General features: G+C 38.3%; 1 protein-coding gene and 1 long non-coding RNA gene across 3 annotated transcripts in view; one reads left to right on the top strand and one right to left on the bottom strand.

Annotated features, from left to right (window-relative positions):
- The first annotated feature begins 390 nt into the window (after positions 1-390).
- On the top strand, positions 391-16,859 carry klhdc3l (kelch domain containing 3-like). 2 transcript variants are annotated; one of them, XM_084724529.1, is made up of 8 exons: positions 391-519; positions 8,532-8,724; positions 10,072-10,154; positions 10,245-10,323; positions 11,279-11,325; positions 11,996-12,116; positions 12,969-13,158; positions 15,973-16,859. In XM_084724529.1, the coding sequence occupies exons 2-8, from the start codon at positions 8,556-8,558 to the stop codon at positions 16,586-16,588; spliced, it is 1,305 nt and encodes a 434-aa protein (XP_084580655.1). In that variant the 5' UTR covers positions 391-519; positions 8,532-8,555; the 3' UTR covers positions 16,589-16,859. The 2 variants fall into 2 exon arrangements, with proteins under 2 accessions (XP_084580655.1, XP_084580656.1); XM_084724530.1 differs by lacking the exon at positions 391-519 and adding an exon at positions 7,458-7,612.
- LOC146322527 (uncharacterized) overlaps positions 11,338-17,680 on the bottom strand; it is a 124,067-nt gene continuing 117,724 nt past the window's right edge. The window contains exon 4 of the long non-coding RNA XR_014771300.1: positions 11,338-11,832. This is a non-coding gene — a long non-coding RNA (uncharacterized LOC146322527). The remainder of the gene's footprint in view (positions 11,833-17,680) is intronic.

Below are 17,680 nucleotides of genomic sequence, written 5' to 3'. Positions count from 1 at the left end.
GTGAGACCAAGAAGTAGCTATTGTAAAAAAATGAAGAATTTAAAAAATATATAACACACACATTTTTTTCTATATCATTATTATATTTTCTGTATATCATATACAGATACATTGTATATTTATGCAAATAATTTTAACAATATTTTTTTTTTATTTGGAGACAAAAACAAATACTGTATATTTCCTGTGGTCAGCAAACACATCTTGTTCAGTATAATTAGAATTGGTCAATATACCATTCAGATTATGGTAGCCAAGGAATTGGTTTTAGTGAAAATAAATTAAAGTGCTCACGTGGTTGGTCACTTGATGTCACTAATATTATTTGGCGAAAGTTTCCCCTTGTAATGACTTAAAAAAAATTATTACTTTTGTCATATTGGCAGAAATGGGCGTCCACCACACACTTTCCAATACAGTCTGTTTTCCAACTGAGAAGCCGCAGTTTACGAGGAGACCCTGAAGGGAGCAGGGGCTCGTTTACAGGGAGATAACAGTTAGACGAAGAGGATCGCTGTCGTAAGTAATAAATCATTGTTTGCATAAAGTTTTTTTCATACTAGAACTGCCTGTCACAATGTTTTACAGTACACAAACATTTTGGCACTGAAACATAAGCGAGCTTCTGTCTTATCTGCTCTAAATAATGTAGCGTTAACAGTCGGCAAAGAAGCTCCCAAAAGTTCCTCTCCTCATTTCCTCTTCTTCTTCAACTTTACTGTTATTTGCCTGTTTGCACTTTAATTTGACTGGGGCACCGACCGACGTGACTTTTAAATTACAACTGAATTATCTGCTAGTTACATTTATTTTAGCAAGTAACGCTAACTAGACAAACAGTTAAATACATGTCGCTGATGTTCATGGAAACTGGACCGTAAAAAAAACGGGTCGCATTCCTCTTCAAGTGGTTGTCATGCCATTCTCAAATTAACGTAAGTAGCAGCTAGCTAGCTAAGGTTAACGTATATTAGCTACAAGGATAACTAGCTATGTGTCTGATGCTTCTCGTACAGACTTCGCCACACGAGGAAGATGTTTAGAACTGTTGAACCAATCAAAATCATCACAATCATCTCATATAACGGTAGTTATATAGTTACAGGCTATAGTTAGCTCAAATAAGAGAAAGTCACGTTGATTTAACTTCAGCTTTAACTTAGTCACCATTAGAAAATAACGAAAGGGAATCATTTAACATAAGTTGCGTTAAGCTTTAGGGGCATAGTGGGGGATAAAACCAAGTAAACTCACTTCCACCTCTTTGAAACGAGGCTGAGAGGCTATATCATCTGTTTTCAGATCAGCTCTATCAGTGAGGGGAAACAAGGTGGGTTAACGCTGTGTTTTCCGCTACACCCTTGGGTCCCCCCCGTCTATCTGGGATAACCACTGTATTGATGACTGTTAGGGCTGCAACTGATTATTTTCATAGCCGATTAACTGGTTGATAAAATGTCCAGAGATGGTGAAAAATGTCAGTCAGTGTTTCCCAAAGCCTAAGATGACGTACTCAAATGTCGCAACGCTCAATCAAAATAGTAGGTGATTAATTTAATAATCATTTAATAGTCGATCAGTCATTGTAGCTTTGGTGGTATTTGGTCGGTTGATGTGACAGTATGTGTCTAAAAGTAGCTCAGCCTGAATGTTTATGAAAGGAAAGTTGGGATGGGAGATACCAAACTTTTACAATTCAGTAACATGCTTGGCAATATAGTGATATATCACATCAATATCATTAAATGAGATTAAATATCATCTTAGGCTTTGGATATCGTTATATTGTATATACGTGTTGTCTTTTCCTGGTTTTAAAGGCTGCATTACAGTAAAGTGATGACATTTTCTGAACTTACCAGACTGATCTAGCTGTTTTGTTATTTGTCTTTACCAACTTAGTCATCATATCCACATTGTTGATGATTATTGAACAAATAATGTGGTATCTGGGATTATATTTGGTTTACTACATATGGATTTCATATCACCCAGGCCTATTCTATAAGATCGTTATATGTTTGCAGGGTATGAGAATTTGTCATGTTAGAGAAAATATGTATATTGAGATATATTTTACATAGTACAGAGTAGCCTACAAATATCATGATCTTATTTATAAACCATCTCATCCAGCCCTATATGATTCTATACTACACATACCATATATATACTCTATATTTTACCAATACATATACTGATACTGATCATTCCTTAAGTGGGTATGTGACTTTCCAAAATCCCATGACACAGATTGATAATTAATGGCATGCATTAACAGATTACACAAATAAGTGTAAAAAATAGTCTATTTTACAGAAATACTATGATAAAATGATTTTTTTTTTCATTATGTCTTCGTTTTTGCTGAGCCTCATGATAATTTTGTTAGTTTGAAATGTTTGAAGAAGTTACTTGTTTTGTTGCTGAGTGCCACTTTCTTGTCACAAAAAGTGCATGTTGCAGTATTTTTATCTTCAGGTGAAAAGTAGCACCACACTTTTCTGCCATCTCTCAAAAGTTTGGTGTGGAAGAGTGTGACTGTCTGCATCTGCAAGGCACTTGTTTTGTTTCATGGTGTTTCTTTGGTATACCATAGTACTTCATCTTGGTACGCTAACAGGAGATTAACTTGAATCCACATTTAAATTATGGTGTTGCCGCGACATCGATTTTCTATGACTAATCTTAATTATTGCCTAAGAGTAAGATGATGACATATGGTGTTACAGTCACTGACATTTGAAACCTTCCTTCATCATTTACAGTGTGTAAAACCAGGTGCAGTCTTGGCCAACACTGAACGAGCTGGGAAAAATACAAGTGGAAGAATAAAAACAGCCATGAAGCAAGAGAAGTTTTAGTGAGTAGCATAGACAAAATAAAAGACCCAGGGGTTGTGACATAGGAGCGTGGGCGAATATCATAATGTTTCAAAAAGGTAACACTGACTTGCATACAAACACATCCAGCTTCTCTTCCCCAATCATCTATACCTCAAAGTGCTCACTTAGTCTGAGCAACGTTATAGCCTGTCTTTGTAGCCGTGCTATCTAAATGAACCAACCTGTGTTAGGTATTCAGTGCAACTTGAAAATACAAACTCTCTGAAAGATCAACTGTGATCACTGGCATGTCAGGGCACGAAAAGCTTCTCCTGAATCAGTGTTATTGCACAAACGTGTATTTAATAGAGTTAAGTGCCAGGTTTTATACAGAAACACAGCAACTTACTAAAATATATTACAAATACAGAGTGCCCAGAAACAACAAACAAACTAACATCCCTCTTTATACAAATAGCAATGAAGTGTTTGGACAACGCATAGTTGGGAGTTTTACTACAGTATCATGACCTCAGAGCTCGTTTGCTCATGTGACAGTTCGATAAGATAGGTCCGTGTGGCGTCAAGGTGAAGAGAGAAGAAAACTTTGCAGCAGCTTATGGTTAGTGTGTCACTGTGGAAAAGTGGACAGTGTTCCCTGTCAATAATAGATATTGCCATTCGGAAAATTACTGTACTGAAACAGTAAGAGAAGACTGTTAAACCCCTCCTAACATGCATTGTATCCTCATGATTATTGTAGGTTTTTGAAGTGAGTCATCTGTTTTCTCGATAAATGTTTCCATTCCTCTTTCAGATTGCTAAGTCAACTCTCATAAATCACTTATGACTTCCTCTTTGTTAACAAGATAGATCACCTACCTGGACTGTATTTTATCATTATAGTTAGACTTGGGTAGTTAAAGGGTAAAACAATTTTTTTTCAACCTAGACCCTCCCTTGTTTTTGTGTCTAAGTGACAAATGGTGACAGTTTTTGAAATTGATCCAGTATTCAGGATCGGAGCTGCGGAGCTGTCAGACAGCAGCCCCTCTCGCCCAGTGCGTATGTCCCGATCGCCCTGGCAACTCCGGATGTTTATATCAGCAAAGTCGGACAGATGAATGTAGACTGTGACAGAATAAGGTGATATATATTCACTCGACTGGAGAAACATCTGACCACATTAAGCACAGACACAGACATAAACCTGCAAGCAGAGCTGCTGCTGCCACTAGTACTGCTAACGTTAGCCACACTGTGTGTCAGTCTGGCAGCTAACGTTAGCTCTGGGACCTTTATCTGCAGACACTGTGACCCTCTTCAGTCTGAAAAGGTGAAGCGTTTATTGAGTTGTTGTCATGTTTTGTACATTCATGTGTAAGGCTTGTATTGCACAGCGCAAAGCAGTGCACATTTCCACAGCATTTAAAGTACGATTTGGCGATTGTAGACTCACTAACGGCTTCAAATGGCTCTTAATACTCACAGTATTTTTTCAGACAGTGTTTAACATTATGAATTAATAAATTCAGCTAAATTTTAACTGCTTTCTGAATGTTTTCTTAATGTTAGACTAGTCGCCTAGTCTATATTAAATTTTGCATTTAATCGACAGGGAAATTAGTCGCCAGGAACATCCCTAGTGCACACGCTTAAGCAAGCACGCCTGTGGTGTTGGTGTGTAGCAGTGAAATGGGTCCCCGCTGAAACACTTTCCAGCCGCGCATGTTCTGGACGTTGTTTGGGCTATTCACCGGTACGGCGGTATATGAAAAATTCATATCATAACGAAAATAAGGACCAGTTTTTGGTACGAAATACCGCACAGGCCTAGTTCTAAGAGTATGACAACATTATGGAAAGGATCCCCATGTTCATTAAAGAATAAGATCTTCTTGTCTTACCAGAAACAGCTGCTATATCACTCTGTTCAAAGCCACCAGACTCCATTTACAGAAATTTTATCATTGTCATCCCCATCTTCATTCAAACCTGACAGAAACAAAATTGAACCTTAAAATTGTCTTTCCACTGTTCCAAAAATGACCAACTCTGGTTTGGTTCCAATAAACCTTTAATGCACAGCATTAGATGTCAAAATATTCTGGCTTTACACACACCACTTTCAACCTGTTGTATCTCTGATATCTGACTTCCTTCTCACTCCTCTCCCAGTATTTTCACATCTAACTGGCTGAACTGGATGAAAGGTTTATTTGAACCAAACCAGAGTTGGTGATTGTTGAAAAGACGAACCATGAGGTTGACAATGACTGTTTCTGTAAATGGAGTCTAGATGGTTTGGTGCCAGCAATATAACAGCTGTTTCAAGTTAAACAAGACATGTCTTACTCCTTAACACAAGGTCTCTGAAGTGATTCTTCCCTAATGTTGTCTGACACTTTGAATAACAATCTGAGCCTGTCAGTGCCAAAAACAAGCACTTTTAGTGTATGAACTTGGATGGCCACAGTGGTCTTGCTCAGTATTGGACTAGGTTAATAAATTGTTGTTCCCATAAGTCACATAGACACAAAAACATGTTGTGCTTGCGAAAGACGTATCTAATCAGCCAAATGCATTTATCAGATCAAGCTCCCTTACAAATTATGCTAAAGAGTAGTAAGGAAAAAGGGGTGGGTATTTAATAACTCTCTCCTGTTACAAAATGACTTCAAAATAAAACTAAAAAGAGCATTACAGGAATATATCATGTATAATGACACAGAAGAAAAGAATCCAGTATTACTATGGGAAGGGGCAAAGGTGGTTTTAAGGGGGGAAATAATAGCCTATGCTTCTTTCAGGAAATAACAGAAAATGCAAGAAAGTCACTTGAAAGGAAAATTAAGGACTTAGAAAAAGTCTCTGTATTGAAGAACCTAAAAAAGGCAAAGGTAGCTATGAATGAGTTTTTAAATATGGAAGTAGATAAATGACTCTCCATTGTATGTCAGAGAACATATGATGGAGGTCCCAAAACTGCTAAGGTGTTGGCATATAAACTTAACAGACAGCAAAAGAAGGTATTAGTTGTGCAGCTAATTCACAGAAGGTTCTTAGGATACGTAATGGAAGGTTTTAACTTGATATTTTAGGACACCACAAATTCAAAGTAAGTATAAAGAAAACACAACGTGGAGATGTTGGAGAGAATGTGGCGAGCAGACAGCAAACCACAGTCACATATTTTGGTCATGTAACGTGATCAATGACTTCTGGGAAAATTCTATTAGAGAAGTGTCCAATTTTGTGGGGATTGCTTTAAATCCCACCAGTCTTGTTACTTTGGAAAATACCAGAAGTGATTGACAAGATTCTCACTATCTTTTTCGTTCTCTATGTATGTTAAATAATCTTCAAAAAATGCTAATTTAAAAAAAAGACATAAAAACGTGAATATATGGGTCCAGGCTGAAAATGCTGAGGTCATCTTATAAGCATTTTAGAGTTTCTGCAAAAATCAGTTGATAAAACAGTCAGATTGACAGAAAATTAACCAGCAACTGTTCTGATAATCAATTAATTGTTCAAGTTATCTATCAAGGGCAAAAATGCCACCGGAGGGTTCCAGCTTCTCAAATGTGAAGATTTGTTGCTTGTCCTTGTCTTAGCAACTTTGTAAACTGAATAACTTTGACTTTTGAACAGTTGGTCGGGCAGAACAAGACATCCTCTGACATTTCTGGCACTTTTCACTGTTTTATGACATTTTATAGATCAAACAACTAATCAAAAATTTATGAAATACTTGTTAGTTGCTGCCTGTAAATATTTTCCCCTGGATCATATCAAGTCTACATGTGGAGTTGGGCACCCCTATGCCATGGACCAACTCTCTCTGTAGGCCTATCCCAAAATGTGTAATCTAGTTTTCTTATCACTGTGTGGGGATGTCCCAATACAACTTTTTCACTTCCGATACGATACCAATATTGCAGCCTTGAGTACTGGCCGATACCGATATCAATCCAATACGATATCTGCACGAATCATACATACTTTATTACTTATTTTGTAGTGTGGAATGTTAGAAAAGGCTTGATCAAGTGATGTTACTCAAACAGAGAACAATAGTCAGCAACCAGAGTCACCTTTGGATAGAAGTGCTGGAGCAGAAAACGGGCTGCTTATCGGAGCGTTTATATCGGAGATTTTAGATGCAGTCCGATAAAATCCGATACTCCGGTTTTTTGACCGATATCCGATATCAATATCGGATCGGGACACCCCTATCACTGTGAACTACATTTTTATCGTTGTCTCTCTTAAAATTGCCTATTATTAAAGAAACAAAGTTATTAAAAAAACACAAAGTGATGTTATTAGTGCTGCACAATCAGTTATTAAAAAATTTAACTTTTCTACTAGACCATTGTATCCACAAATAATTGTTACATCATATTATATTTAATCTAAAATTCCTACTGGAGTTGAGATCAGTCTCAGTGTTGATCTAAGAGTCTGTCAAAAGTGTTGTAACATTATTTTGTCACCCAGGTGATCAGATAAAAACTAAGAAATCAGTAATCATGACTGTAGTTAGAGGGATTGCCACCCGTACAAGATCATTTTGTGACCACAGAGTTTCTCCCAAGAGCCATGCTTCACACTCTTTATGGCGCTGTTTCCCTTGACACCAGGGCCCATAGCAGCAGTCAGGTGCTCTGTGAATCACAGTCCCAGCTGAACACCCACAGGAGCCAACCTCTCCACAAGCATAACAACTGACACGGTCCTGCTATTGTAGGCTAAAGCTGCTGGAGAGATGCAGAGGGTATCAGGTATCATCAGATGTAGATAATTCATTTTCCGTAAGCTTTCTGCTCCCGTTCTCAACAGTCCTGTCGTCACAAAGCACCTGACTGTCATTGTCTCAGCATGACTGTGGTTCATAGTGCTGCAGCAGGTTTTCCCCCTGGAAGATGTTACATGATGGCTTTCAGCCACAGGATGTTTGGAAGGAAATCTTTCAAATAACTCCCTTATCAGAGTCACAGATGCACACAACACAGATCAAATAATGCTATTACAGGAGTGTAGCTGGTCAATATTTAATTTTAACTTCAAACTCTATGCAGAGTAGGTGGTGATTATCAGACTAACTTTAGAATATTTCCCTGCTCTGAATGCGATTTTCTGTTTTGTTTTGTTTTTTGTTTGTTTGTTTTGTTTTTTTGTTTGTTTGTTTTGTTTTTTTGCCACACAAATCCCATTGGAAGATGAGTGCTAGGGCTGTGTGACACTACTTTTCCCAAGTTGTAAAATTCAAACTCAGTGTTTTGTCCTTTTTTTTAAATAAACATTGTTGTGATTAATCCAAAACCAATGTACAGTCTCCTTCTGAGCTGAATCAGGCAAATCCTAATAGACAGCCAGACAACGTTGTACAATTAATGTTGCTCCACTCATTTGCCTCCACTGCTATTTGGGTGGAAGGTCAGTCCTCTGATTTGTCTTTGTTGTAGAGTAAGGCAGCTGCTTTTAATAATGTCGGCAAACTTTTGCCATTTAAGTTGTATAACCCAAAAATACTTCCACACACTGCTTCTCAGATTCTTTGACGTTGTGATTATCCTATCAACATGGCTTCGATTGCTAGCATCCTCCTTCATTTTTATTCATTAGCTTAGTTTACTCTATGGGTACATTTCATACGATATTAACTTACTCTTCTCAACATTTTGATGTTGCTTCTTTTAGGAAATGGTCCAGTGAGAGTAGACGATGCCAGTTATGAGTCAAAGTAGCCCCTGTCTGTGGACTCGGCTACCTCAGAGCAGCCGGTCCCCGTGTGACCGCTTCAAGCATGCCTGCTGCAGCTATGGTGGATATGTCTATATTCTGGGAGGAAGAGACAACAGCTGTCTGAGGGACTTCTGGAGGTACAACGTGGGTAAGGCCCAGATACACAACTGTTGTTCAGTTTATTTTAGTGCCAACCAGAGGTGTGGATGGTTTTTATAGTTCTTTTTTTTTTTATAGTTTCAGCATACACACTCCCTTTCCCTCCTCGTTCTCTTCTCTCAGTTGTCTGTCTCTCATTCGTCACAATTTTAATTAATCAGGATGCAGTTATTAATGTTTAAAAGAACAGAAGTCAGAAAAAAAAAATCACACACCACAGAACTGTACAATAACATGCTGATTCATAATCATGAAGTTTTTATATTATTTTGGCACATTTTTCCATATTCGCATCCTTTCACTCCTTCCCTCTCTGCTGCGGATCTGCTTTTTTTTCTTTTACCTGGTTTCAGCTGCAGCTCCATCAGCACTCACTCCTCACATCCATATCTTTTTTATTCTATTTAACTATTTTAACTAACCAAACATGCACTGCAGCTGCAGAAAAAAAAGCTCCTCATTTGCCACTCCAAAACCGAAACATGTTCAGAGTGGGAGCGTCAAGGCAGTTTGATGCAAGTCAAGATCCGTTCAGTGCAGGTTCTGCCATTCAAAACAACGGGTGTACTTTAAAACCCAAGTGTCCAATGCTTTTAGTGCATTTTGGTCTTAAGTTGGTGTAGACACTCGTAGACAAAATATTCTTAACTTTAATAATTTGCCTTTACTTGGCAGATCTGGAGCACATAGTGTTTTTTCAATGGGGAAGTAGCAGATATGTGATTTCACTTTGTTTACAGTACAGTGCTATTGTAATGTCTCTCTAATTACCCTCTGAGAAAGTCTAAGGGTCTGACAGTGGGAAGTAATACATTTTAGTTTACATTTCTGTTATGCTGTAATGTTTCACTTATAACTGTGTAATGAGGCTCCAATAAAGGGTCTATTACTGCCTAATTAAGAACAAATTTCTGGCTTTTGTCTGATTTATTAAAAAGTACAGTTTGTTATGTATTATAAGTATACTATAAAATAAGTTACTGTGTGTAACTGTAACAGGTTTAGGACATGGGAGTTGATAGTCTTGACTTAGGACTTCACTTCCACCTCTGGTGCTGGCAAATAGGATTTTTACTACTGTGTGACAAAAATTAAGAATTTGTTTAATTCAGAACAACAAAATAAATAGCATATTGGCATATACATATATATATATATATATATATATATATATATATATATATATATATATATATATATATATATATATATATATATATATATATACGTGTGTGTGTGTGTGTGTGTGTGTGTGTGTGTGTGTGTGTGTGTGTGTTGTGGTGGTTGTTGTGGTTTGATCCAGCTAATCAAGCATAATTGTGTGCAATTTTTATAGTCTGTAATGAGTGGACAGAGTTGAATTGCACCAGTGAAACTGCACCAGAAGAACTAGAGGAACATTCTATGGTGGCTCATGAGGTATAAACTCATTAACTTTTGTCTGCTAAAATTACACTTCTTGGTGTGTCAGTGTGTCAAGAATATATTTCACAGCTTTGACCTCTTCAGGGCTTCCTGTTCGTGTTTGGAGGCATGTTGGATTCTGCATACACAAAGTGGAGATGTCCCCTCTGGGTGTTTGACATAGGTGAGTTTAACTGTGGAGATGATATTGGCAGCCAGTGAGTTTTTTTTGTTTTTTTGCTGCAAATGCTCAGGCTTGACAGACAAAACTTGTCATTACATGTCGACTGCAGTCTCACACCTTCTGCCACAAGCCCCTATGAAAATGTTCAGTGCCATAGTTCAGCTATGTGTGAAACCGGTGAAGGATTTCATGAACTTATAATGAAAATGTGTTTCTCAGACCTTAGATTTTTATGAAAACACCATTTTTTAATGTTTGAACAGAAAGGAAAAGTCCCAAATGGTGTGTTAAAGTGAGCTATTCAACAAAACGGCGTAAGAAAATGTAATTTATGTTGACAAATAATATTCATGTAGAAACTCGCTGTGTCAGTGAAGAGGTTCTAGTTTTTGTGATCTCAAATGGCCTGGAGTTGTGACATACAAAATAAGAGCATCTATATTTGGAATTAACATGCTTGCATTTTGCCTCTCATCAATAAAACAATATACACATTTTAAATGCTTTAGTAGACGTGTACTGCAGATATAAATCTCAAATTTGCATAATTTCCTTAATGGTCTTATTTATTTGGCAACCCAAATAAAATCTTGTGTGACCCACCTGTGTGTGAGTCACAATCCAGCCTCTGGAAATGACTGATCTAAATCTTATTACATTTGTAATATCAGTCAAAAAAAAAAAAAGATATTCTTTCAAAATTGTTCAATCTTAGCTGTGAAATGCTTGCATGTCTATTGTCAAATATTTGTTACAGGTATATTCTAACAAGTATCCAAACCATTCATTTGACAACTTTTCCTTTTTCTATTTTTGGGGTAAGGCTGAGAGAAGTTGATTATATTGAAGTGACCTGTCCATACATCTTAACTTGCCATCACCAGTTTCATATATATATTTTTTTATTTTATCTAAGCTCTGCTTGATTTTCATTTCCATTTGTTGTGTGTTTCAGCAAAGCAGAAGTGGGTGCACTGCCAGGGAAAGATGAGCTCTCCTCAGGTACAGAGCGCCTTTCATATGATAATGATAACAGACATTCTTGTCTCCTCTTGTTGTGCCAAAGCTTTTTTGTCAATATTTTTGCCGACAATAATTGTAAAGAATAAGATCCTGTTTAAAATTGATAATACATAACATTTTCAGGCAAATCATCACATATGAAGTCATAAGACATCAGTGCATTATTAAAGATATTGTACTGAAGTTAGCTGGTAAACAAAAATGAAAACAAATAACAGCAGAACAACTGACAGTTTTTTATTGGATTAAAAGACATTTTGACTTCTGTAACTAAAGTTGTAGATGCTACACATATAAGTAGGCACTGAATGATACATCGAAAAAGAATTACAAGTTTGGAAACATCCACATGCAAGTCAGAAGCTTCTTAGGTCCTAATTGTCTCGGACACAGCAGCACCTGTTCACGTGTACCCTGAGGTGCACACACTGACAACCCCCCACCGAGGCAGACGTCACATCTGGAATTCTGTCACCTTCATGGAACCTAAACAAGACAAATATAGAAACATTAAAAGACTGAGTAAAATATGAAAAGCAAAGCTGAGGATAGTTCTGAGTTGCTTGTGATGCTAGAGTCCTGGGTTTTGTTATTAACTAGTCTGACAGTTGTTGCAGGTGTGTTTATGTGTGTTTGTGTGTGTGTGTAGACCCATATGCCAACCAACAGAAAAGGACACAGTGCTGTGGTGGTTGGCTCTGCCATGCTGGTGTATGGAGGTTTCATAGACATTAAAGGATCATCGCAGGACTTCTGGAGTTTGGATTTTGGTGAGTTTAATATTGTTTTTATTTTCATGTAGTGTGTTCAGTCTTGTTAAAGCTACCCATGGTTGCTCACAAAAGTTAAAAGTCAACTTGAGTTGGCAGACAAATTGTAACATTTTTAAGTTTGCACAGTTTATCTTTGTATATTATACCGATGCCAAATGGACAAGAAGAATGTCTACATATCATGCCCTTTATCTTGTGTTTCTAGAGTGGCATATTTTTACAGTCCTGTAAGGAATTATTAATATGACATATTTCTTAAAGGTAGTTTGGTGCAATATGTTCCTCAGAAAGCACATAAAGCTTTAGTTCAATTCAAACTGCTGATGTGTATATTTTTAATGTTTTGTCACCACTAGAGACACTAAGCAACTGCTAAAGTATAAGGTTGACTTGAGTTAGTTTTTGATTTGATTAATGGTTTAATAATGATTTAATGATTACTGATGGTGGTTGCTCAAGCTAATTATCAGCTAACTGTACTCACTTTTGAATAGCATTGTGCAGTAAATGGTTGCCCTTTCTGTGTGTGTTCTTTCTGATTATAGAGCAAAGAGCAGAGTAGGAGAGAAAACAGCTCTGTACGTGCCAAGAGGCATGAGGGAGAGTGCACAATTAAAACACCCCAGATGACAATTACTCTGACAGAACACTCAATTCAGAGTGACTCTTAAAAAAACGAGAGACAGCTGCAGATAGAAAGTTGGACACAGGGCAGCACACCCTGTATTGTATAAGTAACAAGTGGGGATTGTGCCCTATTGAATTGTCAAAGGCACACATTTCTGCAGAGAATGTCCCACAGTGCCAGTATGTGTATTAATTGTACATGTCTGTTTATGTGCATGACAGACACCATGGCTTGGTCCCTGCTGAATGGTTCTCAGCAGGGCTCATTAGGCCCAGGCCCCAGACACAGCCACTCAGCCATGGCCTACCAGAGCTGCATGTACCTGTTTGGGGGCTTGAAAGGCTTGCGAGAGCAGAGAGACTTCTGGAAGTGGAATTCCAGCAGCCACACGTGGAGTTCCCTCAGAAACAAGTGAGTAATGATTTCATCTGTCAGTTTGTCTCTTTGGGTGTTGGCTTGGCTCCACAGATAAATATAGCATTGGTAGTGCAATACGCTCTATTTCTAATGTTCCTCAAGGACTTGTACTGTGATCTCAAAATAATCTGGACTGTTGTTCCTGACTAGATTTTAAAGTAATTTCCAATCTGTGATGCAAGGAGTGCAGTGTTAAAGGGACTCTTACTTGTAGAGCTATGTATCAGTCTAGATAGTTTTGGTGTGCCTTGCAGAGTTTTGGAGATATCGGCTGTAGAGATGTCTGCCTTCTCTACAGTATATTTCAGAAATCATAACCCCAGCTAATAACCCACAGACCTTGTTGTGAACAGTTTCATGTAGGAACTATTTTCTGTATATCGTAGAAACTACCACAACTACTTACTGCTCACAAAAAGGTCTATGGATTCTCTTGAATAAACAGGTCATGATTTCTGGAAAGACATCACTCTTTAGTTTTCCAAAAGTATTTGAGCACCACAAGCAGAGTGCCATTTAGTTCCACAGGAGAGAAGGCAGACATCTCTACAGCTGATATCTCAAAACCTCACACCAAAACAATTAAGATTGACAATTAGCACTACAGGTAAGAGGAAAAATATGTTTCTTTGTTTTGGGGGTGAACTGTCCCTTTAAAGGTAAAACACTGGTAGGGTGTGAACATCTGCAACCTTTGTATTCCATGTGAACCTGTGCAGCTACAGCATCCTGAGGCATGTTGTTGCAGGTGGACATGTGTCAACTTGTCAGTGCTTTTCTCAAGAAATGCAGCAATTTTTGTAAATATAATAAAACAACTTTTTTTTTTATCACATTAAGATTCATACTGGTATTATTGTGAATGAAATGGCACGGCTCTAAGGTAAATGTAAGTTTGATCCAGGTCAGAATCAGCTGTCCATGGAGCAAACTTCACAAGCAGCGCTTCATCAGGCCATGACCACATCTAACTGGTAGCAAAGGAACTTGATCCTGTCAGGATAATACAGAATACTGAATAACTCAACACCTGCTCACCAGCCAGGGTCAGTTTTCAACAGACTGTGCAGTGCTAACGGAGGGTGACATGAAGAGGCTGCCAGGCTGTGTAATAGAGGAAACGCCTATCGCAGTATGTATATGATAGAGAGTAAAGGAAATATGGAAAATGAAAGTATGTCAGTGTATTAGTTGGACATAATCCATTGCCATGGCAACCAGATTAGTCAACATCATAAGCATGGAGAGTGATAGCATGGATATTAGCATTGATAACTTAAGTTACGAGGTGGAGAATTCTTTAGACTGACTGTCAGATTGAGATTTGGTAAAAGAAGTAACTCAACAGGAAAGAATAATTCAGGTGTATTGTGACTTTGTCTTACTTGTGTAGCTTTGGCCATGTTATTGAAATAACTGGTGTACTCAACATCGCTCAGATCTGGGAACATGAAGTCAGACAGGGCAAAAGACACAAACACTCAGATGATCAGATGGGTTGTGTCTGAGCCAAGGAAGCCAAGGAAACTGAGTGCATCCAACTACAAGTACAGATTCTCCTGTTAGGCTCTTGAAGGAAGTGTTTGAAATGATTTCCTCTGACAGTTCGCCTTTTTACAGACTCTGAACTCATCATCTGTGACAGCAATGATTCTTGGCTGTTTGACAGATGAGTCTGTTTCTGCTTTCGACATCAGGAGAGGGTTTCCGCTGGTTTCTCTCATCATGCTCACAGATAATAAAGAAAAAAAAAACATCAGTCAGGTGGTGTACTCATTTAGTTATCAATTGCTCCTTCTCATTTCTACTCTCCACCCTCTTCTAATTAAGTTTGGCTAGAAGTTGATAACCTGTACAATTGTCTGCTTGTGTTTCTTGCCCCATCTACAGGGCACTGACTTGATGATTAATCCTTACGTTCAGTGCTTGAAATCATTGATGTCCCATTGTCGCAGGGACAGTAAAAATAGAACCTGAGATGCAAAGATTTGGTGTCTGGAACAATTCTGGGACAGGAGAGACATTTATTATTACAGAAACATTGGAACAAATTTCAAAATAAGCATTATTTGGCTAAAAATAAATTTACATTAAATTCATATAAAAGCTGCTACTAGCTACTACTAAACTACTAGCTTTTCAGTCATTTATGTTCAGTCACAAAAACACTATAGGGACATCATACATTTCAAGTGAAAAAAGTTTACGGAAAAAAGTAAAATATTACACTCCATGTCCTCGTCAACAGTGGCTTGGCTTTCCTCTAGGTTGTGACCATAAATCACTATAAAGAGTCACTGATCAGCGGTTCATTTCCAGGCATCAACAATCATGAAGTGCTTTGCATTGAACATTTCTGGTGTGAGCTTTATCCATGTGCACATATTTTACAGGTGGACTCATTTATAAAGAACATTTCCTGCTGGTTTGTGCGCGCTCAGTTTTATAAATCACATTCTTTTTTTTTGGTGCACCTCATGTTTGGAATCGAACCCATGGCCGCTGCAGAGGACTCACAGCCTCAGTACATGGGGTGAGCGCGTTATCATGAACTGCACCGTTTTATAAATGAGACTCCAGAGGAGGACATATTGTACATCTACTAAAGTATGCAGAATTTTCATTCCTTTCAGTTCTCTCTTCAGCTATTCTATTTACTGTATGTATTCAGCATAATTTGAGGATTTCCACCCCGTCACTGTCACAGCTGGAGGTTCCATACATACACAGACAAAATGCCTTTGCACACAATACACATTGTTTTGTGTGTTCCTTCCTGCTGACACCCAGTCTGACTGTTTCCCTCAGGTCCGGTCCCTCCAGACTGATGGGCCACTCTGCTGTGGCCTACAAAGACAGCATGCTTCTTTTCGGGGGAGGTGAGAGCCAGAACTCTCCAAAGAACTGCCTGTGGAGGTACAGCTTCACCACTCAGACCTGGGTGCAGGTTGCCACGCTTCCAGGCTCCAACGCCCCCGACAGGATCCACCATTGCTGCGCTGGCCTGGGTCCCAGCTACAAGTCCAGCAGCAGCAGCCCCTGCTCCAGCGCAGGACTCCAGCCCAGGCTGCTGGACAGGAGAATAAGACACTTCAAGAACAAGTGCGTCCCTGCCCCGCTCACTTTTCTCGGATCAGAGGGAGCGATAGAGCTGGAGACGTTCAGCCCAGACAGGTGCTACGGCAGCAAAACACTCACACAGTCCTCAGAACTGGTCAGCAGCCAAGACACACAACTGATCGGAAACTGTTTGACCTTTGAAAACAAGGCATTCAGAACACAGTGCACAGATGACGACCTGCTTGATGACGATGATGGGGATATGAACCAGCACCTGCCGGATCTGCTGCTGGTGCTGGGTGGAAGACCGTGCACCACACACAGTCCAATCTCCACATGGCAGATGACTCTGACCGAGACATGACAGCCTCTGAAGAATGAACTTTTTCTCTGTGTGAGAAGTGTGAAAAACATATCAGTGTTACATTATCACTTCACGTTCAGTTGTATATGTTTAAAGAGTGTACTGACATTTTATTAACAAGAAAATAACTTGAAATATTTTTATAATACTGTTACTTTTGTTATGCATTTATTACACATTTCCTTTTTGCAGAAATAAATCAGAAAATGCCATAAAGAAAGTTAGAAAATTATCAGAGTCATTAACAATTTTTAAGTAGTTGTGTCATTGTGAAAAAGATAGAAATGTTCCGGTACCATTTTTTCCTTCCTAATTGTGTAACGGCCACTCTGAGTACCGCCATCTAGCAGTGCTGCCATTACTGTGGTGGCACATAGCAGCAGTCGCTCTCTGTGTCTGCTGGTCGTGTCTACAAAGGAACTCAAGATCTGTGAAATTCTCAAGAGATTTTCTCATGATTTTGGTTAAAATGATCGCTCTCACAAGATCTTTTGGCAGTTTGGGTTTCCCTTCCAGATACCGTGTCTGCTGCTGCCTGCTGTCAGTGACAACATGGATAATTGGACCAGTGATTTAAGACTGTGGCCCTCAGTAACAGAGGTGATCCATTTTCCTCTTTTTTATTATCTATTTCTTGTTATTGTCACAACCAATGCTTAACTATACTAAAAAAGAAAACTGCAAACTTCTTGTGACAGCTCACACTCAAGCACACACATACCACACTCTCAGAAGGAATTAGAGCAATACTCATGTGGTGAGATTTTACAAATATCTACATATATATACTGAGTTAGTCATCACAAACACTCACATATACTAATATTTGCTTGGAAAAGCTCTTAAGTGAAGATATTTTAACTCAAAAACATTGTGGCACATGAGTAAAGAACTGAATAGGAATATCTAAAGTTGAAATTTGAAATAAAGACATTTTATTTCCAAAATTTGCAACACTTTTCCAAATACATATCTCTTTAACATAAGCCAGTTATTTATCCTTAAAAGAGTAGAAAAGATCATGAAATTATGTGCATTAATTTATATTTTTCATGCATCATTTTAAGACAAATCAAAGTTAATGCATTCTGT

This window comes from Lutjanus erythropterus, chromosome 8, assembly GCF_056507025.1.
Source record: "Lutjanus erythropterus isolate fLutEry1 chromosome 8, fLutEry1.hap2, whole genome shotgun sequence".
NCBI lineage: Eukaryota > Metazoa > Chordata > Actinopteri > Lutjaniformes > Lutjanidae > Lutjanus > Lutjanus erythropterus.
The sequence above is the reverse complement of the archived record's forward strand: the minus strand, read 5'-3'. Positions and strand labels throughout refer to the sequence as shown.

Coding starts and splice junctions, on each gene's coding strand:
- klhdc3l (XM_084724529.1), top strand. CDS start 8,556: ATGCCAGTTATGAGTCAAAGTAGCCCCTGTCTGTGGACTCGGCTACCT. Junction 11,326..11,995: donor GAAAGATGAGCTCTCCTCAG/GTACAGAGCGCC, acceptor GTGTGTGTGTAG/ACCCATATGCCAACCAACAG. Junction 13,159..15,972: donor TGGAGTTCCCTCAGAAACAA/GTGAGTAATGAT, acceptor TGTTTCCCTCAG/GTCCGGTCCCTCCAGACTGA.